At 54.4% G+C, this 26,217-nt stretch overlaps 1 protein-coding gene and 1 long non-coding RNA gene across 2 annotated transcripts in view; one reads left to right on the top strand and one right to left on the bottom strand.

Moving 5' to 3' along the window:
• Positions 1-836: 836 nt before the first annotated feature.
• Positions 837-25,124, bottom strand: LOC108178823 (uncharacterized). The gene is made up of 3 exons (XR_001795562.3): positions 25,049-25,124; positions 3,483-3,681; positions 837-1,558 (listed from the first exon to the last, which is right to left on the bottom strand). It is a non-coding gene; the product is annotated as an uncharacterized lncRNA (long non-coding RNA).
• Positions 22,797-26,217, top strand: part of SHB (SH2 domain containing adaptor protein B) — a 125,123-nt gene continuing 121,702 nt past the window's right edge. Inside the window, exon 1 of the mRNA XM_002707961.5 lies at positions 22,797-24,157. Coding sequence (XP_002708007.3) covers positions 23,429-24,157 — 729 coding nt within the window. The 5' untranslated portion in view covers positions 22,797-23,428. The remainder of the gene's footprint in view (positions 24,158-26,217) is intronic.

Here is a 26,217-nt window from a genome sequence, read left to right as displayed (position 1 = left end):
CCTGCAGGCTGAGGCTTGCCTCAGTCAGTCCAGGCAGGGACCACGGGGCCTGCTTGCTTTCCAAGTGGCCTAGGAGAGTCTGCAAGCTGCGGGCCCTTTGGGAGAGGCCCCGACTGCTGCTGGGAGCCAGTGATGGCACAGTTCCTTATCACTGGCAGGAAGCCCCTCAACACCCCCAAAAGGCAAATCTCTGACTTTTCATGGTGGGGAGACTGTGCCTCATGAAACCCTACCTTATGCGTGCAAGGTTAGACTCGAACTCTTGATGAAGGGGATGGAGGAATTCTTCCTATAGGTCCACACAAAACGGAGGGTGTCCTCGGTCAGGCAGATAAGCCTGGACCAGATGCTTGGTGTCGCTCCCCCTCTTCGTGGAGGAACGACACAGGACCCTGCGCTGTTCTTTCGTCTGCTCGGCCCTCCCCGGGTTTGCTGCTGGTTCTTCCCGGGTTGGCTACTATCCCTTCCACCTCCGTGGAAGGGCAGTTCCCCCTGCCACATTCCCCACTTCCGCAGGGGAGCGGCACACCGCCGGCCGGCTCTTCTCGGAGGCTGCACAGGTGTTCCCCTTAGATGTTCCCCTTAGATGTTCCTGGTGCATGCCGTCTCTCTCCCCCTTTATAGTCCTCCTCCGCCAATCCTAACTCGGCTGCCCACACGCCGAGTACGCTGCTCTCCAATCAGGAGCAAGTCCCACAGTTTATTGGCTGAACTGGAGGCAGCTGTGCAGAAGCTGTTTTCTTCTCTCCCAGCGCCATATTGTGGGAAAGCAGATGCATAGAATAAGTCTTAATTCCAGTAACTTAGTCTAGTCCGAATTGCTCCCCACACTTGGGCAAATTGCTTAAACCCTTTTGCAAAACTGGCTTTTTCCTTAAGTGCTTAGGCATAGTGTCTAGTATACAGTAGGTGTTTAATAAATAGTTTATTTTTCTTCTCTTTTGAGCTTTCCCCACCTTGTATGTCCCCCCCCATACACTTACACACAGCCCTTGCCCAATCAAGTCACTGGAAGCCTAGATTAACAAGGAATCAGAACGTAGGTAGACAACAGCCCACTTCCTCTCCAAGTGTGACCCTTCCCCATCCCCAACTCCCCACCAAGAGAAGTTGGGGCAGCCATTTGCATAGCAGTTAATGCACCCTTGGGACACCTATAGCAGCAAGTGACGACTCAAATACTTGGGTCCCTGTCACCCACATGGGAGAGCTGGATGAACTTCAGAACCGTGGCTTTGGTCTGGCCCAGCGCTAGTTGCTGCAGGCACCTGGTGGAGTGACCCAGTGGACGGAAGATTTCTGTCTGTCTCTGTCATTGTCCCTCTGCCTTTCAAATAAATAAATAAAGAGAAGACGCAGAAGCCCACTCCCTCCTCCACCCTAGGAAGAGCAGCTGTAGTGGTTACTGGGCACCAAACCCTCCCCCTGCATTATTCCCCCAGGCCATCCTCAGGGGTGCTTGGATTCCCAAGTTTCTCACACCAAAATAAACTTACCATTTAATTCCATCTTGGGAGCACTCTTAGATTTCCGTGAGGTCAATTCTTTCAGCCTCCACCTAGAAGAAATAGAAGACCTAAACAGCGCAAAAAGGATGAACAAGATGGAGGTAGCAGTAAAAAGTCTCCCAACAGAGAAAAGCCCAGGGCCAGATGGCTTCGCTGCTGAATTCTCCCAAACTTTTAAAGAACTAATAGCAATTCTTCTCAAACTATTCCAGTAAACGGAGGGAGAAGGAATCTTTCCAAACTCTTTATGAAGCCGCATTAATTATCCCAAAACCAAAGTCAGACAAGGACTTCACAAGAAAAGATCACAGAGCAATATCTTTGATGAATACAAGCGCACAAATCCTCCACAGAATGCCACAAACCAAACTCGACAGTACACTCCTGGGGTCATCCAGGGGGTGAGCCTTGTGGCACAGTGGGTTAAGCTACCACGTGGGACACTTGCATCCTGTATCCGAGGGCCAGTTCAAGTCCCAGCTACTCAGCCCCTGATATAGCCGATACTGCTTTCTGCTAATGCACCCTGGGAGGCAACAGATGACGGCTCAGGTGCTTGGGCCCCTGCCACCCATGTGGGAGACCCAGAGAGAGCTGCAGGCGCCTGATCTTCAGCCAGGCCTGGCCCTGGCTGTTGTAGATGTTTGGGGCAGTGAATCAGTAGATGGAAGATCTCTCTCTCTCTCTCTCTCTCTCTCACTCTCTCTCTACTGTTCAAGTAGATAAAAAATAAAATAAACATTTTTTAAAAAAGGATCATCCACCATGATGCAATGGGATTTATCCCTGAGCTGCAAGGATAGCTCAATATACATAAACCAATCAATAATCAATCAGTAAATGATCCATTACATCATTATAATGAAGGACAAAAACCATATGATCATCTCAGTAGATGCAGAAAAACATTTGATAAAATTCAACATCCATCATTTTTATTTCCCCCCTGAACGAATAGAGCAATGATCTTTAAAAAAGAAAAAAATGTTAATGACATTTAGCAGAGGCCTGCTGCCGCTGCCACTGCTGCTGCTCTATCAACTTTCCTTTCAGTTGAGCTTTACTGATTTTGACAAATTGGGACTACAAAACAGCTTCCTAGTCTTTTCATAGACATATAGATCCACAACTCTGAAACTGGCAAGGAAAGGAAATTATCCATGAAAATAGACCTCAGCGGGCCAGTGCTGTGGCATAGGAGGTTAAGCCACCTGCGACACTGGCGGCTCCTATCAGAGCGCTGATTCAGGTCTCAGCTGCTCCACTTCCAATCCAGCTCCCTTCTAATGTGCTGGGGAAGCAGCAGAAGATGGCCTGAGTGCTTGGGTCCCTGCCACCTACTCCAGGCTCCTGGCTTTGGCCTGGCCCAGCCCTGATCATTGCGGCCATCTGGGGAGTGAACAGCAGATGGAAGATATTTCTCTCTCTGTCACTCTGCCAGTCAAATAAATAAAATAAGATCTTTAAAAATAAATAAAATGAAATAAAATAGGCTTTAGTTGTTTTACCCATCAGCTCTTTCCCCCTTCTCTCTCTTTCTCTCTCCTACCTCCACTCTCCATATTAACATAATTTTATAAGTCGTCTCCAAGCAGCCTTTCCATTATAATTAATTGCTTTTCACTCAAAGTGACACTTGGAAGGAGTGAACTAGCACAAAGAATGACGCATTTAAGAACCTGAGAGCTCTGTTCAGCTGGCTACTGATTGCTGTGAAAATGAGTAGCTCTTCTCCAAGCTTAAAGAACTTGGCCTCCCTTAGGACCCAAGGCCACGTGAAGCAGACAAAATGTTATCCGTGGTTGCCCCTGGGTGATGGAATGATGGCTAAACATTTCCTTGCTCCAAATGCTTCTCTGAGCTTTTGAGTTCTTTGAAAAGAGCAGCGTGAGTTCTTTCTGTAACGAGGGGCTGACGGCTGCTGAGACGACGAGACATGGCTCCCATGTCCCCCACGTGGCCCTCGCATCCCACCTTGTCCTGGCAGAAGTGTCCAGTGGAGTCAGGGGGAAGTTGTGTCATTAAGGCCTGGTCCCGAGAGCAGATGGAAGCTCAGGAGCTGCACAGCCTGCCCTCGGTCGCAGTCATCGGCAGCACGAGACAGCTCTCGTGGCTCTAGGTTATCAGGTTACCTGCCCACAGAATGGTGCCAGCATTTCTCCACCACTCAAGCCTAAGAAATAGAGATCGCTGTAAGTCATTCCAGACTTTAAAAAAAAATTTATTTGAAAGGCAGCAAGAGAGAGAGAGAGAAGAGAGAGAGAGAGATTTAATCCACTGGTTCACTTCCCAAGTGCCCACAACAATAGGATTGGGCCAGACTGAAGCCAGGAGCCAGAAGGGCCACCAGGGTCTGTCACATGGCAGACAAGAACTTCAGTACTCGAGCAATCGTCCACTGCCTCCCAGCACAAGAGCAGGAGCTGGACGCTGCTGGATCAAAAGTGGAGAGGCCAGGGTGAATCAGCACTCAGATATGGGACACTCGGGTGTCCCTAGTGGTGGCTTCACCCGCGGTGCCACTACGCTCATCCCCCCTCCCTGAGTTTCATACCCATTTCTGGCCTCTGTTCAGTCATGCCTTCTCTTACTCCTGTTTATTCATTACAGAGGTGGAGCCACACTGCTTAGGTTCAAAGCCAGCTTTGCCCTTGACCTTGGCCAAGGTACTTAGCCTCTCTGTACATCCATTTATCCTGTGTTTAAATGGAAATGACAAGGGCTGGCGCTGTGGCACAGTGGGTTAACGCCCTGCCCTGAAGCGCCGACATCCCATATGGGCGCAGTCCCAGCTGCTCCACTTCTGATCAAGCTCTCTGCTATGGCCTGGGATAGCAGCAGAAGATGGCCCAAGTCCTTGGGCTCCTGCACCTGCATGGGAGATCTGGAAGAAGCTCTGGCTCCTGGCTTTGGATCGGTGCAGCTCCGGCCATTGAGGCCAACTGGGGAGTGAACCAGCGGATGGAAGACTGAATCTCTCTTTCTCTCTCTGCCTCTCCTCTCTGTGTAACTCTTTCAAATAAATAAATAAATCTTTTGGAAATGACAGCAGTGCTTACTGCAAAGGATTCCTAGAACATTAAAGGACCTAAAGCCATGCAAAGGGCTTGGAACCACACCTGGCCCACAGCACTCAAAGCATGTTGGCTTGGATCATTCGTTCATTCATTCATCCTGCAAACATTCAGAGTGCCCACTACAGCAGGAAGTATGTGGGTTTTGATCATTCTTTCATTCAGGAAACATTCTCAGAGTACCCACCAGACCAGCACACTTCAAGAAGTTTGTGAGAAGATAGAATTAAATGATAAGCTTATTTTGGTGCAAAAAAAAATCATGCATAGTTTTTTCATAATATGCATTTCCGTGAATGGTTCAAAGACCTCTATATGCTTAGATTTTTTTTTTTTTGCACCAAAATAAACATAGCTTTTAACTCCATTTCCCAAGACCCTTTTGAAGTGCCTTTGTGCATCAGGCTAAGGCACAGCTCTCTGAGGGTCGTGGAGAAAAATATATGGACACAGGGAGCAGCCGTCTGGCGCAGCAGCTGGGACATTCGCATCCCACATCGGAGGCTCCGGACTCCAGCTTCCTGCTAAGGCAGACGCAGGGAGGCAGCAAGTGATGCTTCGAATAGTCGGGTGCTTCCATACGGGAGACGCGGACTAAGTTCCCAGCTCCTGGCTCTGCTGTGCCTTTGGGGAACGAACCAGCAGATGGGAGATCTCTCTCTTTTTCTGCCTCTCTCTCAGATAAATAATCAATAACATTTTTAAAAACAAAAGAAACTCAGGTAGACCTTGCCCTGGAGTCGCCCCTGGTCCAGTGGAAGAAGCGGATTTGTAAGTGACCACAAGCCAAGTGGGGAAATGTGCAAAGCGCCACGGGCTGGGGTGGGGGGGCAGGGAGGACGCACAGCTGCCCTGGGGTCTCCGTGTGACTCCAGAAGCTAAGACTAGGGGGGTGCCTCCTGGGGGGGCCGGGGTGTGGACAAGTGTGGGGACTTGGGAAATGAAGAGAAGCTCTGTGCCCTGGGCTAGGGTGGCCTGAGAAAACACAGGGTGCTCAATTAAATCTGAATTCCAGATAAACAACAATACACCCAAACTATGCAAAAAAAAAAAAAAAAGTCTCCCTGCTCATCTGAGACCCAATTACAAGCAGGCGACGTCTCTGGCTAACCTCCCCTGGAGTGCTGTGAAGCCCCTGTCTCCCTCTTCTCTCTCAGTTCCTCATTGGCTGCTTCCATGAGTCATTTGGCATTCTCCAGCGCCCCTGATGAACTGTCAGCAAATCACTCACTGTCACTTTGTTACACAGTCACCCTCCCCATCCCCCCAGACACAGGAATGGAAAAAAAGCCCACATGGTGTTCATTGCGCTCAAGGTCACTGTGTCTTCCGTCATGCTGGCTCGCTGGTTCTCTTTTGTTGGGATGGGAAGGCATCAGCTCCCTTCACAACTCAATAAAGACATGGGCGAGGGGACGCCAGCACAGCACAGGATCCAGAGACCGTGGCGCCCGCTGGGAAATGCACAGAGGAACCCTGGGTCTTCGGGGTGGACCCAGGGCTGGGGAAGGCCGGTGGGATTTTGCGAAGCTTCTCTGGACGTCTCCAGCTTCCAGCCAAGCAGGGTCTAGCAGCAGTGACCAGAGCAGAGTGGCGGCCAAACCTTCACCTCCAGAGGAGGAACCGGCAAGATCTGCAACGAGTCAGAGGCAGAGGAAATCCAGGGCGGTCCTCGGGACCTGCCCTCAGCTGTAGAGCACGCCCCGCAGAGTCAGTTCACGCCCCAGCACCTGCCCATCCTTCCAGAAGGATGCACCTGTTCATCGCTCCCAAAAATGTGCCCGGGAAGGAACTATCCGGAAGAGAAAACCAATTCTCAGGCCAGACATTGCTGCTGTCGACTGTGTCTGTGGGCAGCCTGGCCCTGGGGCTGGCATCGGGCTTGCATGTAGTGCAAGGCCATCTCTAGAAAACCCCCGGGCCAGGCGCCATCCTGCCACCCCGAAGCTTGCCTACACCTACACAGCGGCTGGACCGAAGGACTGGCTGAACCTGAAGCTTCTGAGAGGGAGGGGCCCTCCTTTTCTTGCTGCACTCAGAGCTTGCTCAGGCTCCTAGCCCAGCAGACACGAGACAAATGGACCAACTGCAAGAAATGGGATCTCCCCATTGTCTCAGCAAGAGCATTTTCCTTATCAGGGGCCAGAGATACCAGGCTGAGGCCCTCTCAACAGATGTTGTATGCATTGCAGAAATTCTTACTGACTCCACGACACCAAATGAAAATGTAGCTAAATGATGACTAGGAGGGGTGCCATGGACCTGGTAGTTAAGACATTGCTTGGGATGCCTGTATCCCATATTGGAGTACCTGGGTTCAAACCCCGGCTCTGGTTTTTTTTTTTTTTTTTTAAGATTTACTTTTCGTGGCTCAATAGGCTAATCCTCCACCTTGCGGCGCCGGCACACCGGGTTCTAGTCCCGGTTGGGGCGCCGGATTCTGTCCCGGTTGCCCCTCTTCCAGGCCAGCTCTCTGCTATGGCCAGGGAGTGCAGTGGAGGATGGCCCAGGTGCTTGGGCCCTGCACCCCATGGGAGACCAGGAAAAGCACCTGGCTCCTGGCTCCTGCCAGGATCAGCGCGGTGCGCCGGCTGCAGCGGCGGCCATTGGAGGGTGAACCAACGGCAAAGGAAGACCTTTCTCTCTCTGTCTCTCTCTCTCACTGTCCACTCTGCCTGTCAAAAAAAAAAAAAAAAAAAAAAAAAAGATTTACTTTTTAATTTTGAAAGTCATAGTTACAGAGAGAGGGGGAGAAACAGAAAGAGATTTTCAATCCACCGAATCATTCCCCAAGAGAGCTGCAACAGCCAGGGCTGGGCCAGCCTGAAGCCAGGAGCTTCATCTGGATCTCCCACCTGAGTACAGGGGTCCAAGCACTTGGGCCATCCTCCACTGCTTTTCCTAGGCCATTGGCAGGGAGCAGGATCAGAAGTGCAGCAGCCAGGACTCGAACCAGCACCTATATGGGAAGTCGATGTTGTAGATATTGCAGCCTTACCCACTACGCCACTACACTGGCCCCCGACTCCACTCCTGATTCCAGTTTCCTGCTAACGCACACTCTGTGAGGCAGCAGTAATGATTCCAGTGCGTGGGTCCCTGCCACCCACATGGGAGACCCATAGTGAGTTCCAGGTTCCTGGCTTCAGCCTGCACCAGCCACTACCATTGCAGGCATTTCAGGAGTAAACCAGTAGATAGGAGAGCTCACTGTGTATGTCTGTCTCTCTATCTTTCAAATAAATAAAAATAAGCAAAACTTTCCAAAAGCCTATGAAATCTAGCATATGTTAGCTCTGTAAATGGTTAAATTTCATATTATAAAAATTTTGCAGTATTTAAAAACAGTGAGTAGATTCTTCCCCTTCAAGGTATTCCTAACTATGTACAATGATGTCTAAGAAGCCATAAGCGCTGCAAATTAAATTAGCAAAATAATCTTCAGAGCCATATTCTGAAAATGCCCTCAAAGCTATGTTAGAACAAAATTAATTGCATTTACAGTGGGCCGCAGGGGCACTCGGCGGCGTGCTGTCAAGGACTGGAACATTTGAAAGTTAGACCGCTGATCTTCTACAAAGGTCTTGGCTCATCCACAGTCTCCTGGGTCAGGGCCATCAACATTTTAAGGAGGGCAGGTGCACACAGGCTTAGTGAAGCAACGTCTTTGCCGCCAACAGAACCGACTTAAGGCTGACGGTCACGGCGCACAGGTGGAGCTGGTCTCTGAATTTCCAGACACCATTCCTATCAGTAGAGGGTGAGACACTGGAGGTGCAGAGAGGAGAAGGTCGAGCCTAGGGACCACAGACCCAGGATGGAGCACCTACAGGCTTAGAGCAGCGACCAAGACTCCTGCTTCCTTGCAACTACACCAGGCCTGGGTTTCCTGCTCCCCTCACCAAGGCGCTCTGAGGCCTCCCCTTCCTCTTTGCAGAATGCATGGGTCTCTTGAAGCTGGCTCACTGCTTTGATTTTGGAGGGTCTGTCTCCTATTCATGATGCTTGTTGATGTTCACCATCCAGCATCCATCCTCTGGCTCTCTCAGCCTCTTGGTCCAGGCTCTCTGCTTCCCAGGACCTCTGACTGTAGGTCCACCTTACCCTGTGCAGCCAAGGTCTCCTTTCCAGCCAGAGCTGGGCTAGCTGATTGACTGCCTGGTGTTGGCCCTAACAGGTTGACACCAGGACTGTGCCCTCTGCCGCCCCCTTGTGGCCACTGGGGGGGGGTGCACAGCCTAGGACTCCAGGTCCATCCCTGCTGGCCAAGTACATTGGAGCCACCCTGACCATACTCTCTGGAAAGGCTTCCTTATTCCTGGATGATGGTACCTGAATAGCAGTCCTCTCGTCCACTCTCGCTCCTTCAATTACCTGCCCATGAGAACTTCCGCCTCCCCGTTGAGTAAGCAGTCCATTGGTTCCATGTGATACCCCTGTGGATATGTGCAGGGAGTGTAAGATGTGGTTAATATGGGGCCTGTGCTGTGGCATAGCGAGCAAAGATACCACCTGCAATGCCAGCATCTCATATGGATGCTGTTCGAGTTCCGGCTGCTCCACTTCCAATCCAGCTCCCTGCTAATGCGCCTGGGAAAGCAGTGGAAGATGGCCAAGTGCTTGGGCCCCTTCCATGTGGGAGACCCAGAAGAAGCTCCTGGCTCCTGGCTTCAGACATGCCCAGCTCCAGCTGTTTTAGCCATTTAGGGAGTGAACAAGCAGATGGAATGTTTCTCTCTCTCTCTCTCTCTCTCTCTCCTTCTCTCTGTGTGTGTAACTTTGCCTTTCAAATAAATAAAGAAATCTTAAGAAAAAAAAAATAGATGGCTCAAGGCCTTGGGCCCCTGCACCCACGTGGGAGACCCAGAAGAAGCTCCTGGCTCCTGGCTTCGGATCTGCCCAGCTCTGGCTGTTGTAGCCAGCTGGGGAGTGAATCAATGGATGGAAGACCTCTCTCTTTCTCTGCCTCTGCTTTTGCCTCTCTGTAATTCTGCCTTTCAAATAAATAAATAAATCTTAAACACACACACACACACGGGAAGCACCTGTCAGGATCTGGCAGGCAGAAGGAAGGCAGAAGCCAGATCTTGACTCCTCTGGCTAATATCAAATTTTGGGCCCAGGCAGACCTGACATCTTCCGTGTTCTCTAACCCTAACCCTAACCCTAACCCTAACCAAGGGCTGCAAGTCACAGGCCTTAACACTGGAGGCAGCTATGAGCATCCCCGTAGCTCCCAAATTCCTTCTGATTCCTATCTATGAAAGCTGGTGACAAAAGTAGTGATAGAATCAGTGGCCTTCTCTGACCTGCTTGTTTAGATTTCCTTCTGCCTTTGTTTTCCCAGATTTATTTATTTATTTATTTATTTTGAGACAGAGAGACAGACAGATGGATGGACAGAGAGCTCCCCTCTGCTGGTTCACTCCCCAGATGCTAGCAATGACCAGGTCTGGGACCAGGCCCAAGCCAGCAGCCAGAACTCGGGTCTCTATCCTACATGGGTGGCAGGGACCCTACTACTTGAGCCATTGTCTGGTGCCTCCCAGGGTATGCATTAGCAGGAAGCGGGAGTGAGGAGCTGGAGCCCGGATTCAAACCCAGGTGCTCCATTATGGAGCATGGGTATCTTAGCTGCTGGGCCAATTCAGGTTGTGCAAGCACCTGCTCTCCTTCATTAACTCCCTTCTGACTTGAAATGCCCAGAGTGGCTGCTGCTGTAACCCCACCCTCGCTGTCATACGCGTCCGCCCCCATGATGGAGGAAAGGAAAGGGCCTCTGGCTAATGAGAAAGGGGGAGAACACGCTAGCAGCCAAATCAAGAGTAACCACACTTCCCATGGCAAGCAGTGTAGGGGAGTGTCCAGGTGGGTGCGATGAGCTGAGACCACAGAGGGTGCTGGGTGCCCAGCAATGAGACTCCCCATGATGGGGAAGAAGGAAGCCAGGAGAATACGATGGCCAGGCCAGGCTTTAGGCACCCCGCGGTGGTATGCATGGGACAGATTAGGGTGTGGGCAATAGAAAGGAAGCAGTGGCAACAGAGGTGCCGTGGAGTGGGGAGACGGGGAGAGCACGGAAGGGTGCACCTGCGAGGTGTGTGGAAGCAAAAGTGGGCTACTTGGGTGCCTGGTGTTTCAGGACTTGATGACAGCCACCATGTGTGGATTTATAATTAATTACATGTCAGGGGCTCTGCTAGGCTCTTCAGTTCCATGAGTTATAGCCCTTGAATGCAGGGGTCCTTTTATTTTTACAAAGAGAGAACCAGGATTTGGGAAGGTTAACAGATAGGTTTAAGGTCAATCAGCCAGAAGCCAGGGTCAGGACTTGAACTCACTTCCGTTGGGCTTCACGGCCTACATTCATTCCTCTTGCTCCACTCCTACCCGGGTCATTTCAACAATGTAAGCGGTGGGGGAGGCAGGATGGGGGCACGGCGCTGGGCTAAGCCGAAGCCTTTGAGGCTACATGCTGTGTGTCGGAGCACCAGTTTGAGTTCCAGCTACTCCAATACCGATCCAGCTCCCTGCTAATGCACCTGGGAAAGCAGCAGAGCATGGCTCAAGTGCTTGGGCCCTTGCCACCCACAGGGGGCACTAGGATGGAGTTACTGGCTCCTAGCTTTGGCCTGGCCCTGCCCCAGCTGTTGAAGTCATTTGGGGAGTGAACCAGCTGAAGAAAGATCTCTCTCTTTCTATCTGTATCTCTATTTCTATCTCTCGTCCCTCTCCCTATGTTGCTCTTTCTAATAAATAAGTAAATTTTTTAAAAGAGAGGGGGAAAAAAAGACTGAAATTACTTCTAGAACAAAAGAGACGTGACAAATGTATAAGTGATCCTGAATTGGATTCTAATTTTTTTTTTGAAAAAAGCATACAAAGGACATTTTTGTAAATAGTTGGGAAAATAGCCAGATATTAGTTAAATAGCAATGTATTAATATTAAATTTCTCATTGTGATCACTTTTATGGTGATTTTGTGGAAGAATGCCCTTTGTTTGGCTGTTCTTTGGAAATAAACTGAAATACGTAGAAGCACAAATAAACCCACACATTTCCAAGCAATTCTCAGATGAATTAACAAATTTCAGTAGGAAGAGAGAGAGGGAGAGCAGACAGGGTGCAACGTTAACAATTAAAGGGTCAGGGGTTCACCGTGCTGTTCCTGCAATTGTTCTGCAATTGACATTTTTCAAAATAAAAGGTAGAGGGAAAAAGTTGTAATGTACCTACCCCACCCCTCCCGCCCACAAAAGAGAGCAACAATGAAAGAGGAGGGGCCATGAGCAACACGCCTGGGTTCACAGGGGTCTACGCTTCCGAGGGGGCCACTCGGAGCCTGGGATTTCTTGGGTGGAAGTTGGTGCCTGACTGCTGCCCACAAGTCTCCGAGTGGCCGATGTCCCTGCTGCCCGTGCAAAGTCCAACCGGGCTCCAGCGTCCCCGTGTGTTCTCTCCCCCTCCTCCTTCCCAACCCCCATTCATCTGCAGAACCCGTTAGACTGGGTGAGGGGGAGGGCGGGACACTGCAGGGACCCTGCTGGCCTACCTGCAGTGCAGACCCTCGGGCTATCAGCCAGTGAAACCTCAGAAATGCTCCCATGCCGGATCCCGCCAGCTCCCACTCATGGGTGCAGGCCTGGCTCGGATGCTAAGCAGAGGTTCTCAGAGGGGGCCCCCAGCCAAGCTGCAGCAGGATCCGGGGACTCCTGAGCGCCCCCTAGCTGTGGTGTCACTTTCCCATGGTCTTGGGAGTGAACAGCCTCACACTGCCTTCCAGGCGATTCTGGGGCACCCTGCAGTGTGGGTACCCCTGCCCCACACAGCAGTAGAGCTGTGTCTTTACAGCAAAACTGGCTCGTCGGACAGGTGGATTCCTGAGGTGGTGCCCAAGGCTAACATTAAAAGGCTCTGCATGCCACAGAAATGTCTGCAAACGGAGCAAACGGAGACAGCAATGGAGCTGCACATAGAGATAGAAGCCGGAGGCTTGGGGAGCAATGCTTTTCCCAGGGCTTTGCTAGTCTGGACCTAAAGCGCGTGGGTAAAACGCCACCCTAGCCTCGGGAGCGGGGAGGCCCCTGGACCCCTGCGCCTGGACCCACCTGGTCTGCACCTTAGAACTCCAGGGCTTGGATGGGCTCCAAGGCCTGGGCAGACAGAGCCCCTCCCCCCACCAGCACCACGGGGCGCTGGGCGACCCAGCAGTTCCTCCTCCGGGCTTTTGCAGGTGGTGGGGATTCCCGCACTTGGGCACTGCATGCAGGCTTCAGAAATCCCGATGCCTCCCCGGGCGGTGCCCACCCGTCTTGCAGGACTCTCCTGGGGTCCTGATGCTCTGTCGGCTGCCGCAGCCACCTGGCTTCCTGTGGGCCTGGCAAGGGCTTGGTTTGGAACGTGGCTGGGTGGCCTCTCCGCTCCCGCTGAGGGATCAGACCACTTGGCCAGGAAAATTCCAATCTAATGCCAAGACTCCTCTACTCCAATGTAGAGGCCCTGCACAAGGCAGGCCTCCACCACTGGGTCTGAGCTAGTAGAGGGGACTGGACATCCCGCACGCAGCCGTAGGGAGGGGGGGATGCCCAGGTCCTCCCCACCCCCGCCCCACCTCCCAGCTGAGACAACAGAGAGAGGGGCGTTGGCAGCATAAGCTCTTTCTGGATTCTGGTAGAGACCAGTGCACCCCATTTAGCTTAGCCTCAGACGGCAACATGGCAACCATCTTAACTCAGGAAAGAAAGAAAGAACAAAGTGTGGTGGGAGGGAATTATGCACGGAGAGTGACTTTTAAAACTGCCTTTAAATATTACAGCCAACGCGAAAGGATGGGGATTGCATCAGAGCAGTTTCTGGTGGGGTCCGAGGCTGAAGACATGAATCAGCCTCCCAGCTGCAGGCTTGCAAATAAGATTTCACTCGGGCAGGAGCTCGGCATGGTTTGTTTTGTGAGCCCCCTCGCCCGCCCAGGTCAGTGTGATCTTGGGGGTTTCAACAGTGGCCGTGAGGTCCTCTCTCCTGTGTGGGCGACAGCGTGCGCAGCCCGTGGGGGGGGGGGCAGGCTGAGCGGTGTCACATCGGGAGTCTGGGCACAGAAAGGACACACACTCCGAAGGCGGGCAGGGGAGGAAGGGAGCAAGAAGCAGGCGGGGCCGCAGGATTCCACAAGGCCGCAGTGCCCTTTGGCACAGGGAATGGCTGGTCCCTCCGCGGTGCGGTTTATTAAAGCTCTAGGTAGAAACTCGTATTTAGGAACTAAGACGTGGTGGATCTCGATGGAATTCAACGATGCACACACTTGGGGCCTGGTATTTGGCAGGCACAGAGCGAACCCCGGGGTGGGGATGAGTGATTGAGTGATACCCAGCCCTGCTGCCCGCCCCCCCCCCCCCCACATCTCACAGGACAGGAGGCTCACGGGTCCTGGGCACCTGGCGCTGTGACCCCCTCAGAGAAGGAAGCCCAGTGGGTGACGCCAGGAGGCTGCTTGTATTGGAGTGTGCCTGCCTCGGCTGCTGACGGACAGCTCTGCCCTCCATCAGCGCTAGCTTCTCAGTGCAAAACAAAGCAAGCACAGCCTGCTTTGTTCACTTTGACACCTGCCTGCTCTAGTCTGCCCCCATCTGGACAGAAGCCAGGCCTGGTCCTGCCCAGCCAGCCCCGGAAGACGTCCCCGGGGGGTGGGGTGGGGGGGCCCAAGCCTCCCTGCCACCAGCCCTCTCCCCTGGGGACCCGGGCTGGTTCCTGCCTCCTGACCATGGGCTTCTGGTGACCCAGACCTTGTGCCCCCAAACCCTCCTGGCCTAACTTCTGGCTGTTGCTGGATGACTTGGCCTATTGCCAGGAAGTGCCAGGTGCCAGTGGGTGCCTTCAAGACTGTCATCAGCCTGCTGTTTGGGACAGAAAAAGCCACTGTGCTCAGTGGATTTGCGACCTCCGTAAGTCATGCTGCAGATGGCAGATGTCAGGCTGGTGGACCATGCAGATGCATCCCCGCAAAGCAATCCAGCTGATTTGTTCTCCCAGTGCCAACCTGTAGAGCGGGCCCCTCCGCGCAGAGCCCCACCAGCATCCGACGAACCTTCGGGATCCTCCAGCCCACTGGCCCTCGAGCCTTCATGCCCATCAGAACTACCTAGAGGGCCACAGCCCCGCTGCTGGTTCCGAGAGTCTGGAATCTGCATTTCCAATGGGCTCACAGGTGAGGCTGCTGCTCTGGTCCAGGGGCCTCCTCACTTTGGGAGCCACTGTTCTAGTCCATTGATCTTCAAACTTGGATTCACCTGGGAGCTTATTAAAACAAGCAAACAAACAAATAAAAAACACCCAACACCTGAATTCACCTCAAGATATTCTGCTTGAGTTGCTTTGGAACACAGCTGATCACTGGGTATTTTATAAGCTTTTAGTCATTGACGTAGGGATGAGAAATGCTGCTCTCATCCATTTCCACAGCAGAGGTTGGGGGTGGGGCTCTTTCTCTTCCACAGGGACCCCTGAGCAGGGTCACTGGAGAAAATACAGAACAACAATTACAACTGAATTTCAGATAAACAATAAATAACATGCAGTGTGGGGAGCAACTGGGAGCAACTCGGACTAGACTAAGTTACTGGAATTAAGACTTATTCTATGCATCTGCTTTCCCACAATATGGCACTGAGAAGGGAAACAGCTTCTACACAGCTGCCTCCAGTTCAACCAATAAACTGTGGGACCTGCTCCTGATTGGAGGAGAGCAGCGTACTCGGCGTGTGGGTAGCAGAGTTGGGATTGGTGGAAGAGGACTATAAAGGAGGAGAGAGACAACATGCACCAGGAACATCTGAGGGAACACCTGTGCAGCCCCCGAGAGAGCCGGCCAGCGGTGTGCCGCTCCCCCGCGGAAGTGGGGAATGTGGCCAGGGGGAACCGCCCTTCCACGGAGGTGGAAGGGACAGTAGCCAACCCGGGAAGAACCAGCAGCAAACCCGGGGAGGGCCGAGCAGACAGAAGAACAACGCAGGGTCCTGTGTCGTTCCCCCACGAAGACGGGGAGCGACAATGCAGCTATAAGTGTGTCCCAATTACTGCCTGGATGTCCTTTGTGTGGTTTTGCTTTCTCCAACTCTGGAGACCTTTGCCTGAGACACATCCAGAACACAGAAGGAAAAAGGGTCTGCAGCTCCCATTTTACAGATAGGGAAACCGGGGCCCCAGCAGTCACTGGGAAGGCAGGATAAGAACGCAGGCGTCTTGACCTCAGTCTGGAACTTTTTCTTTCCATGACGCTAAACTATGCCAAAGGCACGCATCTTCTTGTTAGAGGCTTCCTGTCAGCTGGTTGCCAGGAGGGGACCTTGAAGGGGTCAGTGCGATGGGGGTCCACTCTGTCCTGCCCCAGGCCTGACCATTCCCCTTTTCCATTACTATCCTGGGGTATGGCTGTCCTCAGAGCTGTATCATTAATGGCACCTCAAGAAAGAAGTGGGCTGCAAGTGGCCCTGGCCAGAGACAGCTGTGTGCGATAGCCCATAATTGGGGAACACGAGGACAAGTGGGATTTGGCACAGGCAAAGCATGTTGGGAGAGGCCCACTTAATTCACAGAGACACTTGGAATTAGTTGTAAATTCTCTGGGACGAGATGAAGGCAGCGGCATAAACAGCTCAATTAAACTGTCGGCTCAATGCTCAATGCGCAGTAATGGTCAAAACACAGCCTTTAATCTAGATGGAGAGGATTATCTTTCCACCCATAATGAGATTCCTAAGATTAGTTATACCTGATGTGGAGAGAACAGCAGCTGGCTCAGTGACACCACTGGGGACAGGCTTGCTTGTCAGCAGGACGGGGGCTCACGTGGAAGGGGCTATTGGGAGCCGCCACATTCCTGGAGGCCCCTCCAGGTGCTGGGAAGACAGGGATGAGCTACCGACTGCCTTCTCCACTTAAAGGACTGCATCCAATAACAAAACCCCAGGACACATCTGCTTCAGAAACGCAGCAAGTCAAAACAGTGTGGTACTGGCATAAAACAGACGCGTAGCGCAACAGAGGATAGAGAGCCCAGAAATTAACTCACGCTTCTTCAGTCAACTGATTTTCAATAAGGGCATGAAGAACACACAACAGGGAGAAGAAAGTTTCTCCAGTAAAGAGTGCTGGGAAAACTGGGTATCGACAGGCAGAGGAATGATCTCGGGTTCTTATCTTGCACCAGGCACAAAAATCAACTCAGAAATGGATTAAACCCCCAACAGACCTGAGACTGTAAGACCCCTAGAAGAACCCAGAGGAGAAAAGCTCCTTGATGCAGGCCTTGGCAATGATTTTGTTGCATATCACACCAAAAGCTCAGGCAACAAAAGCAAAAATAAACAAGTGGGACTACATTGAAACACAGAGCTACTGTGTAGCAAAGCAAACAATCAACAGAATAAAAGGGCAACCTATGGATTGGGAGGAAATATTGGCAAACCATCTGATAAAGGGTTAACATCCAAAATACATACAGCACTCACTCACATAATTCAACAGCAAAAAAGTCAAATAACCCAATTTTAAAAATGAGCAAGGGGCCAGTGCTGTGCACCACAGCAGCCGATTAACGTCTTGGCCTGAAGCCCCAGCATCCCATATGGGCACCGGTTCAAGACCCAGCTGCTTCACTTCCGATCCAGCTCTCTGCTATGGCCTGGGAAAGCAGTAGATGGCCCAGGTCATTATTTATTTATTTGAAAGAGTTACACAGGGAGAGGAAAGAGAGGGAAAGAGAGAGAGAAAGGTCTTCCATCCAATGGTTCACTCCACAATTGGCTGCAACAGCCGAAGCTGCACCAATCCGAAGCCAGGAGCCAGGAGCTTCTTCCAGGTCTCCCACATGGGTACAGGGGCCCAAGCATGGCCATTTTCCACTGCCTTCCCAGGTCACAGCAGAAAGCTGGATTGGAAGTGGAGCAGCCAGGTCTTGAACCAGTGCTCATAGCTACAACACAGCACTGGCCCCAAATTTTAAAAAAAAAAATTTTAAATCACAATGAGAGACTCCTTCAGATCTGTTAGGATGGCTGTTATCAAAAAGATGGGTGAAAACCAGTGAAGGTGTTTAGAAAAGAGAACCCTTGTACACTATTGGTGGGAATGCAAACTGTGCAGCCCATATGGAAAACAGTATGGAGGTGACTCAGAAAATTAAAATGGAGCAATTGCATGATCCAGCAAGTCTATGTCTGGGTCTACACTCAGGAAATGAATGTTCATTGCATCATTATTCATGATGGCCAAGACATGGAAACAGCCTAGGTATTTGAGGATTTGAATAAATTGTCATATATACATATGTGTGTGGGTATTTCAGAAAATTTGTGGGAAATAGAATCAAAATATAAATTTATTCTGATACAAAAATTTTGAAATCCAAGCATCATGAGGGGTCTACAAATAGCTTATAGAAAATGCATGTTATGAAAAAATCATGCACAGGTTTCAATCTCATTTTTCCATCAACTTTTTGAAGTACATACACATACATTCATGCACACACACACACACACAATGAGATATTATTCAGCCTTAAAAAAGAAGATCCTGGAGCCAGCACTGTGAAACACCAGGTTAAGCCATGCTTGGGATACTGGCATCCCATATCAGAGCACTTGTTCAAGTCCCAGGTACTCTGCTTCTGACCCAGCTTCCTGCTAATGCACCTGAAAAGGCAGCAAGGATGGCCCAAAAGCTTGTGCCCATGCCACCCACGTGGAAGACCAGGATGGAGTTGCTGGCTCTTGGCTTCAGACTGGACCAATCCTAGCCATTGGTGCCATTTGGGGAGTGAACCAGTGGATGGAAGATCCATCTCTATCTCTCTCTTTCTCTCCCTTTATCTGTCTCTTTGGCACTCTGCTTTCAAAAAATGAATAAATAAAATCTTTTTTTTAAAAAAAAAGCCCATGCTACAACATGTATGAAGCTGGAAGACACTATAATAAGTGAAATCAGACAGACGCAGAAAGAGAAAACATTGCATGATCTCCATGTGGATTTTCTCTTTTTAAGTTGAATACATGGAGGAATGAGCATTTGGCACAGTGGTTAACCACTGCCTGGGACACGTGCATCCCACATCAGAGTCCCTTCCTGGGTTAGGGCCCCAGTTCTGTTTCCAATACAGCTTCTTATTGATGTGCACCGTGGGAGGCAGCAGGTGATGGCTCAAGTACTTGAGTCCCTGCCAGCCACGCGGGAGACCCAGCCTGAGTTCCACCTGGCCCAGCCCTGGCTGCTATAGACATTCGGAGAACGAACCAGCAGATGGAAGATCTCTCGTGCTCTCTCTTTCTCCGTCTTCTCTCTCTTTCAGATTAATCAGCTAGCTTCTTCTGAAAAGTAATAATCTTAAGAATTTAAAAAGCTAAATGCATAGAAATACAGAACAGCATGTTGGCCACCAGGGCAGGGCTAGGGGTGGGATAGGGAGCTGGAGAGACATTGGCCAAAGGGGACAGTTGTGCAGGATGAATACATTGAGAGAGCTCACATATGGCGTGAGGATGATTGTTAATAGCATTGTGTTGTAAATAGAAAATTTCTGAGATTTTAGGTGCTGTTACCACATATACCACAAAAAGTAACCACAAGTCTGTGACATAATAGCTAGACCAACTGGCTAGAATTGACTAGAGAAATCATTTCACTATGCATGTGAACGTCAAAACATCATGGCATTCACCCCATATATCCATCCACATATCCATAACTATCCATATCTATATCTCTACCTATGTCTAGGTCTACATCTACCCATGTCTATAAAACCAGAAATTGGACACGCTTGCTACCTCTGGGCCAAAGCTAACAGTCACCAGAACCAACTCTGAACAGACAACCATTGTGGCCCACAGCGCTCTGCCCAGTGTCATCTCCACCACTCAAATGCCTTTATGCGTTCAACTAGCAGCAGGCGCCTACTGTGTGTTTTGCACAGTGGAGACACACAGTGAACAGAGGGGCAAAGGCCCTGCCCCGTCACGTGTCAAGGCAAAGACTAAACAAGAACAACAAGGAGGGCCGGCGCCGCGGCTCACTAGGCTAATCCTCCGCCTAGCGGCGCCGGCATACCGGGTTCTAGTCCCGGTTGGGGTGCCGGATTCTGTCCCGGCTGCCCCTCTTCCAGGCCAGCTCTCTGCTGTGGCCAGGGAGTGCAGTGGAGGATGGCCCAGGTGCTTGGGCCCTGCACCCCATGGGAGACCAGGAAAAGCACCTGGCTCCTGGCTCCTGCCATCGGATCAGCGCGGTGTGCCGGCTGTGGTGGCCATTGGAGGGTGAACCAACGGCAAAGGAACACCTTTCTCTCTGTCTCTCTCTCTCACTGTCCACTCTGCCTGTCAAAAAACAAAAAACAAACAAACAAAAAAGAACAATAAGGAAATAGGCAAGCAGGGCTAAAATGGAGATGAGAAATGTTCACAGAAACAGGGACAGGTGTGGCGAGTGCTGCTCGCGGTGGCCGTTCTAGCCACTGTGTCTCATGGACCATGTCACACTCAAAGAGAGACTTGACAGAAGCCGAGGGTGAGCCTTGGGGACACTTGGGGGACATATTCCAGGCAGAAGAGATTGCAGTGCCCAGGGCTGCAAGGAAGCCAAAGCCAGGAGCTTCTTCCAGGTCTCCCACATGAGTGCAGGGGCCCAAACACTTGGGTCATCTTCTACTGCTTCCCCAGGCTGTCAGCAGGGAGCTGGATCAGAAGTGGAGCAGCTGAGACTCGAACTGGTGCCCATATGGGATGGCAGGCTTAACTGACCACGCCATGGCTGACTCTTACCTGCGAGTCTCTGTCTCCCTAAACCATTTGACACCACTGCTTCTCTGGCATCTCCCTGAGGAAGCCTGTCTGCACTTTTCAGAATGATGATTCCTGCATCTGAGGCACAGAGGGTATGTCTCTACAAGCTCCCAAAGGGAAAACACCGCATGTCGTTTGCCTGCTTGAAGTCAATATCCCCTTTGGCCAGCCGCCCCATCTGCAGACTGGGAATAACACCAGACTGCAGAGAGGTGGAGAAGGCAAGTTACAAACAGAGCGTTTGCAGGGCACGCAGGCCCACGAGTGCTCGGGGAGTGCTTGGCATAGTATTGCAGCATTACAACCCTCCTGGCTGGCGATTATACCCCAGCAGAGGTGTCACACAGGACAGCCAGCAGGTCTGACCTCACAGCCTGCTGAAAGCCAAACGGAAAAAAGTCACTTGTAAAATACAACTTCCCTTCCCAAGCCTTTGGAAAAGGCAGAGATAACGAGTCCAAGTGCAACCCACATGCAGCAGAACAGTTTCCAGACTCTGGAAAGGAGCCGCACCTTCTGACTGCTCCTCCTTCCTCAGTCTAGACACGGAATCGGGAAGGGAGGGAGCTGGAGAGGATCTGTGTTTGGATTAGGCGGGGCTTAGAAAGAGGATGTCCTTGTCTTTCAGGTTTTCTGCTGGGGGCTCCCCACATGCAGGATAATTAAGAGCTTGTGCAGCTAGGAGTGATTTAAAGGGTAATTTGAGATATTTAAGTCTGGAGATACCCAAAGCAAACATCTTAGCCAGGTCAACTTCTAGGTCCCCTCCCTATTTCCCAGACACAGCAAACACACACACACACACACACACACAGAGAGAGAGATTATTTCCTTGAAATGCTAAGTGGCTAGATCCTGGGCAGTGGCGGGCTGTGTAGTTGGTGATGCTTTCAGTGACTCCGGGGATCACAGGGCAGATTTGGAAAATCCAATTGCGCGGGGAAGATGCTGGCCCTGTCTGGCCAAAGAGGGAACGGCAGTCAGTCCCTGCTTCAAGGGTGCCTGAGTGGTCACAGCACAGTAGCCCCAAGAGGCCCGAGTTGGAGCTGCTTCTGCCACTCCTTCCCTGGGGCTGCAGGCCTGAGTCCGGGGCCACAGAGAGAGGAAGAGGGAAGAGCTCTGAGAGAGATGGGGCCTCAGAGTTTGTCTTCCACCTCCAGCGTGGCCAGCAGACAGTCCCTAAGGAAAGAGCTCCTCACCTTGCTGTCCGCCATGTCAGCTCCTACTGTTCCTATAGGGCAAAGGGCACATCAGCTCCCCCAGAGCCCATCTGTGATACACAGGTGGTAAACACAGAGGCTCTCTCTGGGCTATTGTTTTGGAAATCCACATTCTTAGAATTTCTCAACACGTTAGGGTTAAGTCATATTCTGATGCTTGCCCAGTGAAAATCAAGTAGCACCGGGCCCTTGGCAGCGGTATCTCTCAGCAGCACGGGCATGGGGCCTGCCACGGGCGGCCCCGGCGTTTCAAAGGGGCACCCTGAGCAAGCTCTACCCTCGTTCTGGCTAACCATCAAAGCATGCTTCGAAGTCGCAGAAGAGAGACGGGTGGGAATGGTATCGGATGGCGCCAGCACGCTTGAGAATGGGAGCCCCAGCCACCCCTGTGACCTTCCTCTGGGCCTCCAAGGCTCCAGGGGGATGACACGGAGCCTCGCCACCGCCTACCAACGTATTAGACGCTTCCAGCCCGCTGTGCCAGGCTGGCAGTGAGCAGGGTTAAAGGCCCGACTTCCGCAGAGGTGAAAAGGTAAGCAAACATTCCGACCGCCCCTTAGCCTCGCTCTCCGATTGGCGCACGGCGCGGCGGCCGCCGCCTATCCCGGCCGCATCCGTCATCTGGGTCGCTAATTTACCCATTAGCATGGATTTCTCCCAAGACCCGGCACACGGGGGCTGAACCGGAGTCGCTGTGCCTTTAAGAAGGGCGACAGGCTCGCTGTCCCCAAGGGCCCTCCACAGCGCATTTCCTCCGCACCGACCACACTGTGAACTAGCCAAAGCCCTGGTTCGTCCACCCCCGCCACCCGGCCCCGACGGTGGGGACCCCCGGGGTGCACGGCGCTCCAGTCCCGGGGGACCGCGCACTGGCTCGGCCTCTGCGCGCTGCAGGCTCGGCCCCGGGTACCTCTCGCCCGAGGCGGAGGCGGAGGCGGTGGCGCCGCGGGACCCCAGCGCTTTCGGGCACGACCCAGGGGCTGGCGCCGGGGCAGCCGCGGGAGGTGGCGCGTGCAGAAGGGGACCCGGGCGAGCCGAGGGCGGCGCTTGGGCCGCGGGGCTGGAGGGCCGGGCCTGCGGGGGCGGGCTGGGGGCGGGGCGCGCGCGCGGGCCCGGGGAGGGCGGGGCGGCGGCGCGGGGCGGGCGCTGGCGGCCCGAGTGTCACACACGCGGCGGCTCGGGAGGCGGCGGCGGCGGCGGCAGCGGCAGGCGCCGCCGAGACGGGCACGGGGGCACGGGCGCGCGGGCGCCGCTGCCTCCCTGCGTGGCTCGCTCTCCCGCGGGCTGCGGGGCCGGGCTCGCCCCGGCGCTCTCGGGAAGAAGGAAGCGGGGGCCGAGGACGCCAAGTTCCCTCAGCAGCAGCAGCAGCAGCAGCGGATCCCGGCCGCGGCGGAGGCTGCGTCTCGGACGGGACAGGAGCGCGCGCCGCGGCGGGGCGCACGGCCGGAGCGGCCGCGGCGGGAGGCGCCGGGCCTTCTGCTCTCGGCGAGGCGGCGGGCCGGGACCCCCATGAGACGCGCCCGCGAGGGGCGCGGGATCCGAAGCCCGGGAGTCGCGCGGCGGAGGCGGAGGGCGGCGCTGCAGCTGCCGGAGCTCCAGAGCTGCCGGCAGGCGGCGGCGGCGGCGGCGGCGGCAGCAGCAGCGGCGGCGAGAACTTGAACTTGGCGTCGGGAGCGGGCGCCCCGGACGCCCCTCGCCGGGGCCGGGGCGCCGAGGGACCTGGGCGGCAGCGCTGCCCCCCGAATGGCCGCGGCGGCGGACCAGGCTCCCGCGCCGCGGCCCTAGGCGGCCTCTCGCCATGGCCAAGTGGCTGAACAAGTACTTCAGCTTGGGCAACAGCAAGACCAAGAGCCCGCCGCAGCCGCCGCGGCCGGACTACCGCGAGCAGCGGCGCCGAGGCGAGCGGCCCTCGCAGCCCCCCCAGGCCGTGCCGCAGGCCGCCTCGGCCGCCTCAGCGTCCTGTGGTCCGGCCGCCGCCTCCTGCTTCTCGGCCTCGTCGGGCTCGCTGCCCGACGACAGCGGCAGCACGAGCGACCTCATTCGCGCCTACCGCGCGCAGAAGGAGCGCGACTTCGAGGACCCCTACAACGGGCCGGGCTCGTCGCTGCGCAAACTGCGCGCCATGTGCCGCCTGGACTACTGCGGCGGCGGCGGCGGGGAGCCGGGCGGGGGCCAGCGCGCCTTCTCCGCCTCGTCCGCGTCGGGCGCCGCCGGCTGCTGCTGCGCCTCCTCGGGCGCCGGCGCCGCGGCGTCCTCGTCGTCGTCCTCGGGCTCCCCGCACCTCTACCGCAGCAGCAGCGAGCGGCGGCCCGCCACGCCGGCCGAGGTGCGCTACATCTCCCCCAAGCACCGCCTCATCAAAGTGGAGAGCGCCGCGGGTGGCGGCGGCGGCAGCGCGGGGGACCCTGCGGGGGGCGCCTGCTCCGGCGGCCGCACCTGGAGCCCGACGGCCTGCGGAGGCAAGAAGCTGCTCAACAAGTGTGCCGCCGCGGCCGCCGAGGAGAGCGGGGCCGGCAAGAAGGACAAGGTAGGGCGCCGCGCGTGGGGAAGCCGAATCCACAGCCCACGTCGGGCTGGGAGCCGCGGCCAGGGCTGCCGCGCAGCGCGCCTCGGCACTCTCCTAGCTCGGTATCCGCCTGCTGCCCCTGAGCGCCCCTCTCTGAACCCACAGCCCGAGGCACGCCCCTGCCCCACTCCGCACCCATCTGCCTTGGGTCTGGGGCTGGCCAAGCCCTCGCCCGTTGTCACTCGGCAGGCTTGGTGGCACACGCGGACCGGCCGTCTGTAAACCTGTGACGTCAGTCTCTCTAACCCCCCCGGCGCTGCCCACTCCACTCCCGGGCTAGATTTCCGAGCCCGGGCGGCCCTTTGTGCTGGGGCTGCCCCGGGAACCCCCACGCGTGCTCGTGCGGTTGGAGTGCGTGACCTCCGAGAGCGCTCCCCGCGAGCCCGTCGGCTCCTCCTGCTGTCACTGTCTCCCTTCCGGGCCCCACCCCCACCACTCTGCCCCGGCCGGAGCGGCGCCTGGTGACAGCCCCTTCCCGATGTCGCCGGCCGTTTTGACCCCCTCCTTTGAAGCAGGCCAACTAATTACAGCCAGGCTCCGTCCCCTCCTCCCCCTTCACACTCCTGGGAGCCCTCCCTTCCCACTCCTGGGAGCCCTCCCTTTCCCCATAAAATAATACTTGTTCTGTCTACTTCTGGTGGAAGGCAGTGTTTTGATTAAATCTGAGGCCCAGTGGGAGCGCGGGGTCCTTAGGGCAGGGCTGCGTGGCTGTCAGGCCGCTGCCTCTCTTGTTCTCCCGGCATTCTTCTCCCCAAGGTAAACTTGGACCCAGGCCTTTGCTGGGGAGACTGATAAAGAGCCGGGGATCCTTTTGGGCCTGGGTGTCCCGACAGGAGGGAGGCGGCCTCCTACCTGCCAGCTGGTGCTTGCAAAGGGATCTTTTCTTGTTTTCCAGGAGGGAGGAGTAAGGGGGCGCCCCTCCTCCAAGCTTTCTGCCTGGGGCCCCAGGGTACCCCACCCCCTGCCGGCCTGCCCAGGGTGGCATGGGCGGTCTCTACTGGACTCCACCTCTCTCCCAGGAGCCAGTGTGGGGAGACCGGTGGGAAGCCTGGACTCTGGGCTTGCTGGCCCGGGATGCCACGCCTCCACGGCTGGGAGCTGGGAGCTGGGAGCCAGGTGGCCACCCTGGGAAGGGGCAGACTCCCTGGGAGCCCCTGGGCTTGTACTGAGTCGCAGGCTCAGCACAAAGAGGCTCTTTGCAGTCTTGGGCCCGGCCTGGGAGCTGTTTGTTGTACAAACAAACCTGGAGAACCTGGGGGTGTCCCTTGCAGCCCCTTTGTTGCCCCCGCGACCACCCCGAAGAGGCCAGATCTCCCTCCTGCTCCCCGAAGTTGTCTTTTGTAGCTTTCAGGGCTTCAATAAGCATTTTTTTTGCCCAGTTGCAACCAGAGCTGTTTGAAATACAGCACAGAGGAGCAGTGCGTTTTATGGCTAGACCGTCAAGTGTGCTGAAGAGTTGGCTCAAGTCCATCTCCAGATATTTCTTGTGGGTGTTCTCGGTGCCCTACCCTGGCTGCGGGAGCAGGGCCCCTCGCGGAGCTGACCTCTGTAATGAACGCTGTGGCAGAGGCCGCTGAGCCAGGATAGGGGAAGTGTTATTCCTTCAGCTTGTGCTTTACCGGGAGAGTAATGATGACAGAAGAGGCCAGTGACTTAGGCTTCAGGGGGTACACCTCGGAGGCGGGGCCGTTATCTTGGCAGAGGGGCTCTGCCCGTGGGTGGCTGCGGGAGAGAGCCTGGTGCTTTAAGAAGTGCAGGTGGAGCTGCAGTGTCTGGGATGGACAGGTTGGCAGGGCAGAAGGCCCCGGTGAGGGAGGCCTGGTCAGCAGAGCACTGGGGGCCGGGGAAGGGCTTTCGCTGCCAGAATGGTATGTTGTTTGACCCTCTGTGGGTGCTGGGGGGAAAGGGGCTGAGAGTTTGCGTTCTGACGAGTTGCAGGACAATCTCTGGCTGCTGATCCTGCGACCTTAACTTTGAGAACTGCTAATGCAGCGTAGACTTCTCACCCCTCGCCCTGGGTC

The sequence above is a fragment of the Oryctolagus cuniculus genome, chromosome 1, assembly GCF_964237555.1.
Source record: "Oryctolagus cuniculus chromosome 1, mOryCun1.1, whole genome shotgun sequence".
NCBI lineage: Eukaryota > Metazoa > Chordata > Mammalia > Lagomorpha > Leporidae > Oryctolagus > Oryctolagus cuniculus.
Note: the sequence above shows the minus strand (reverse complement) of the source record. Positions and strands in the feature narration are given on the sequence as shown.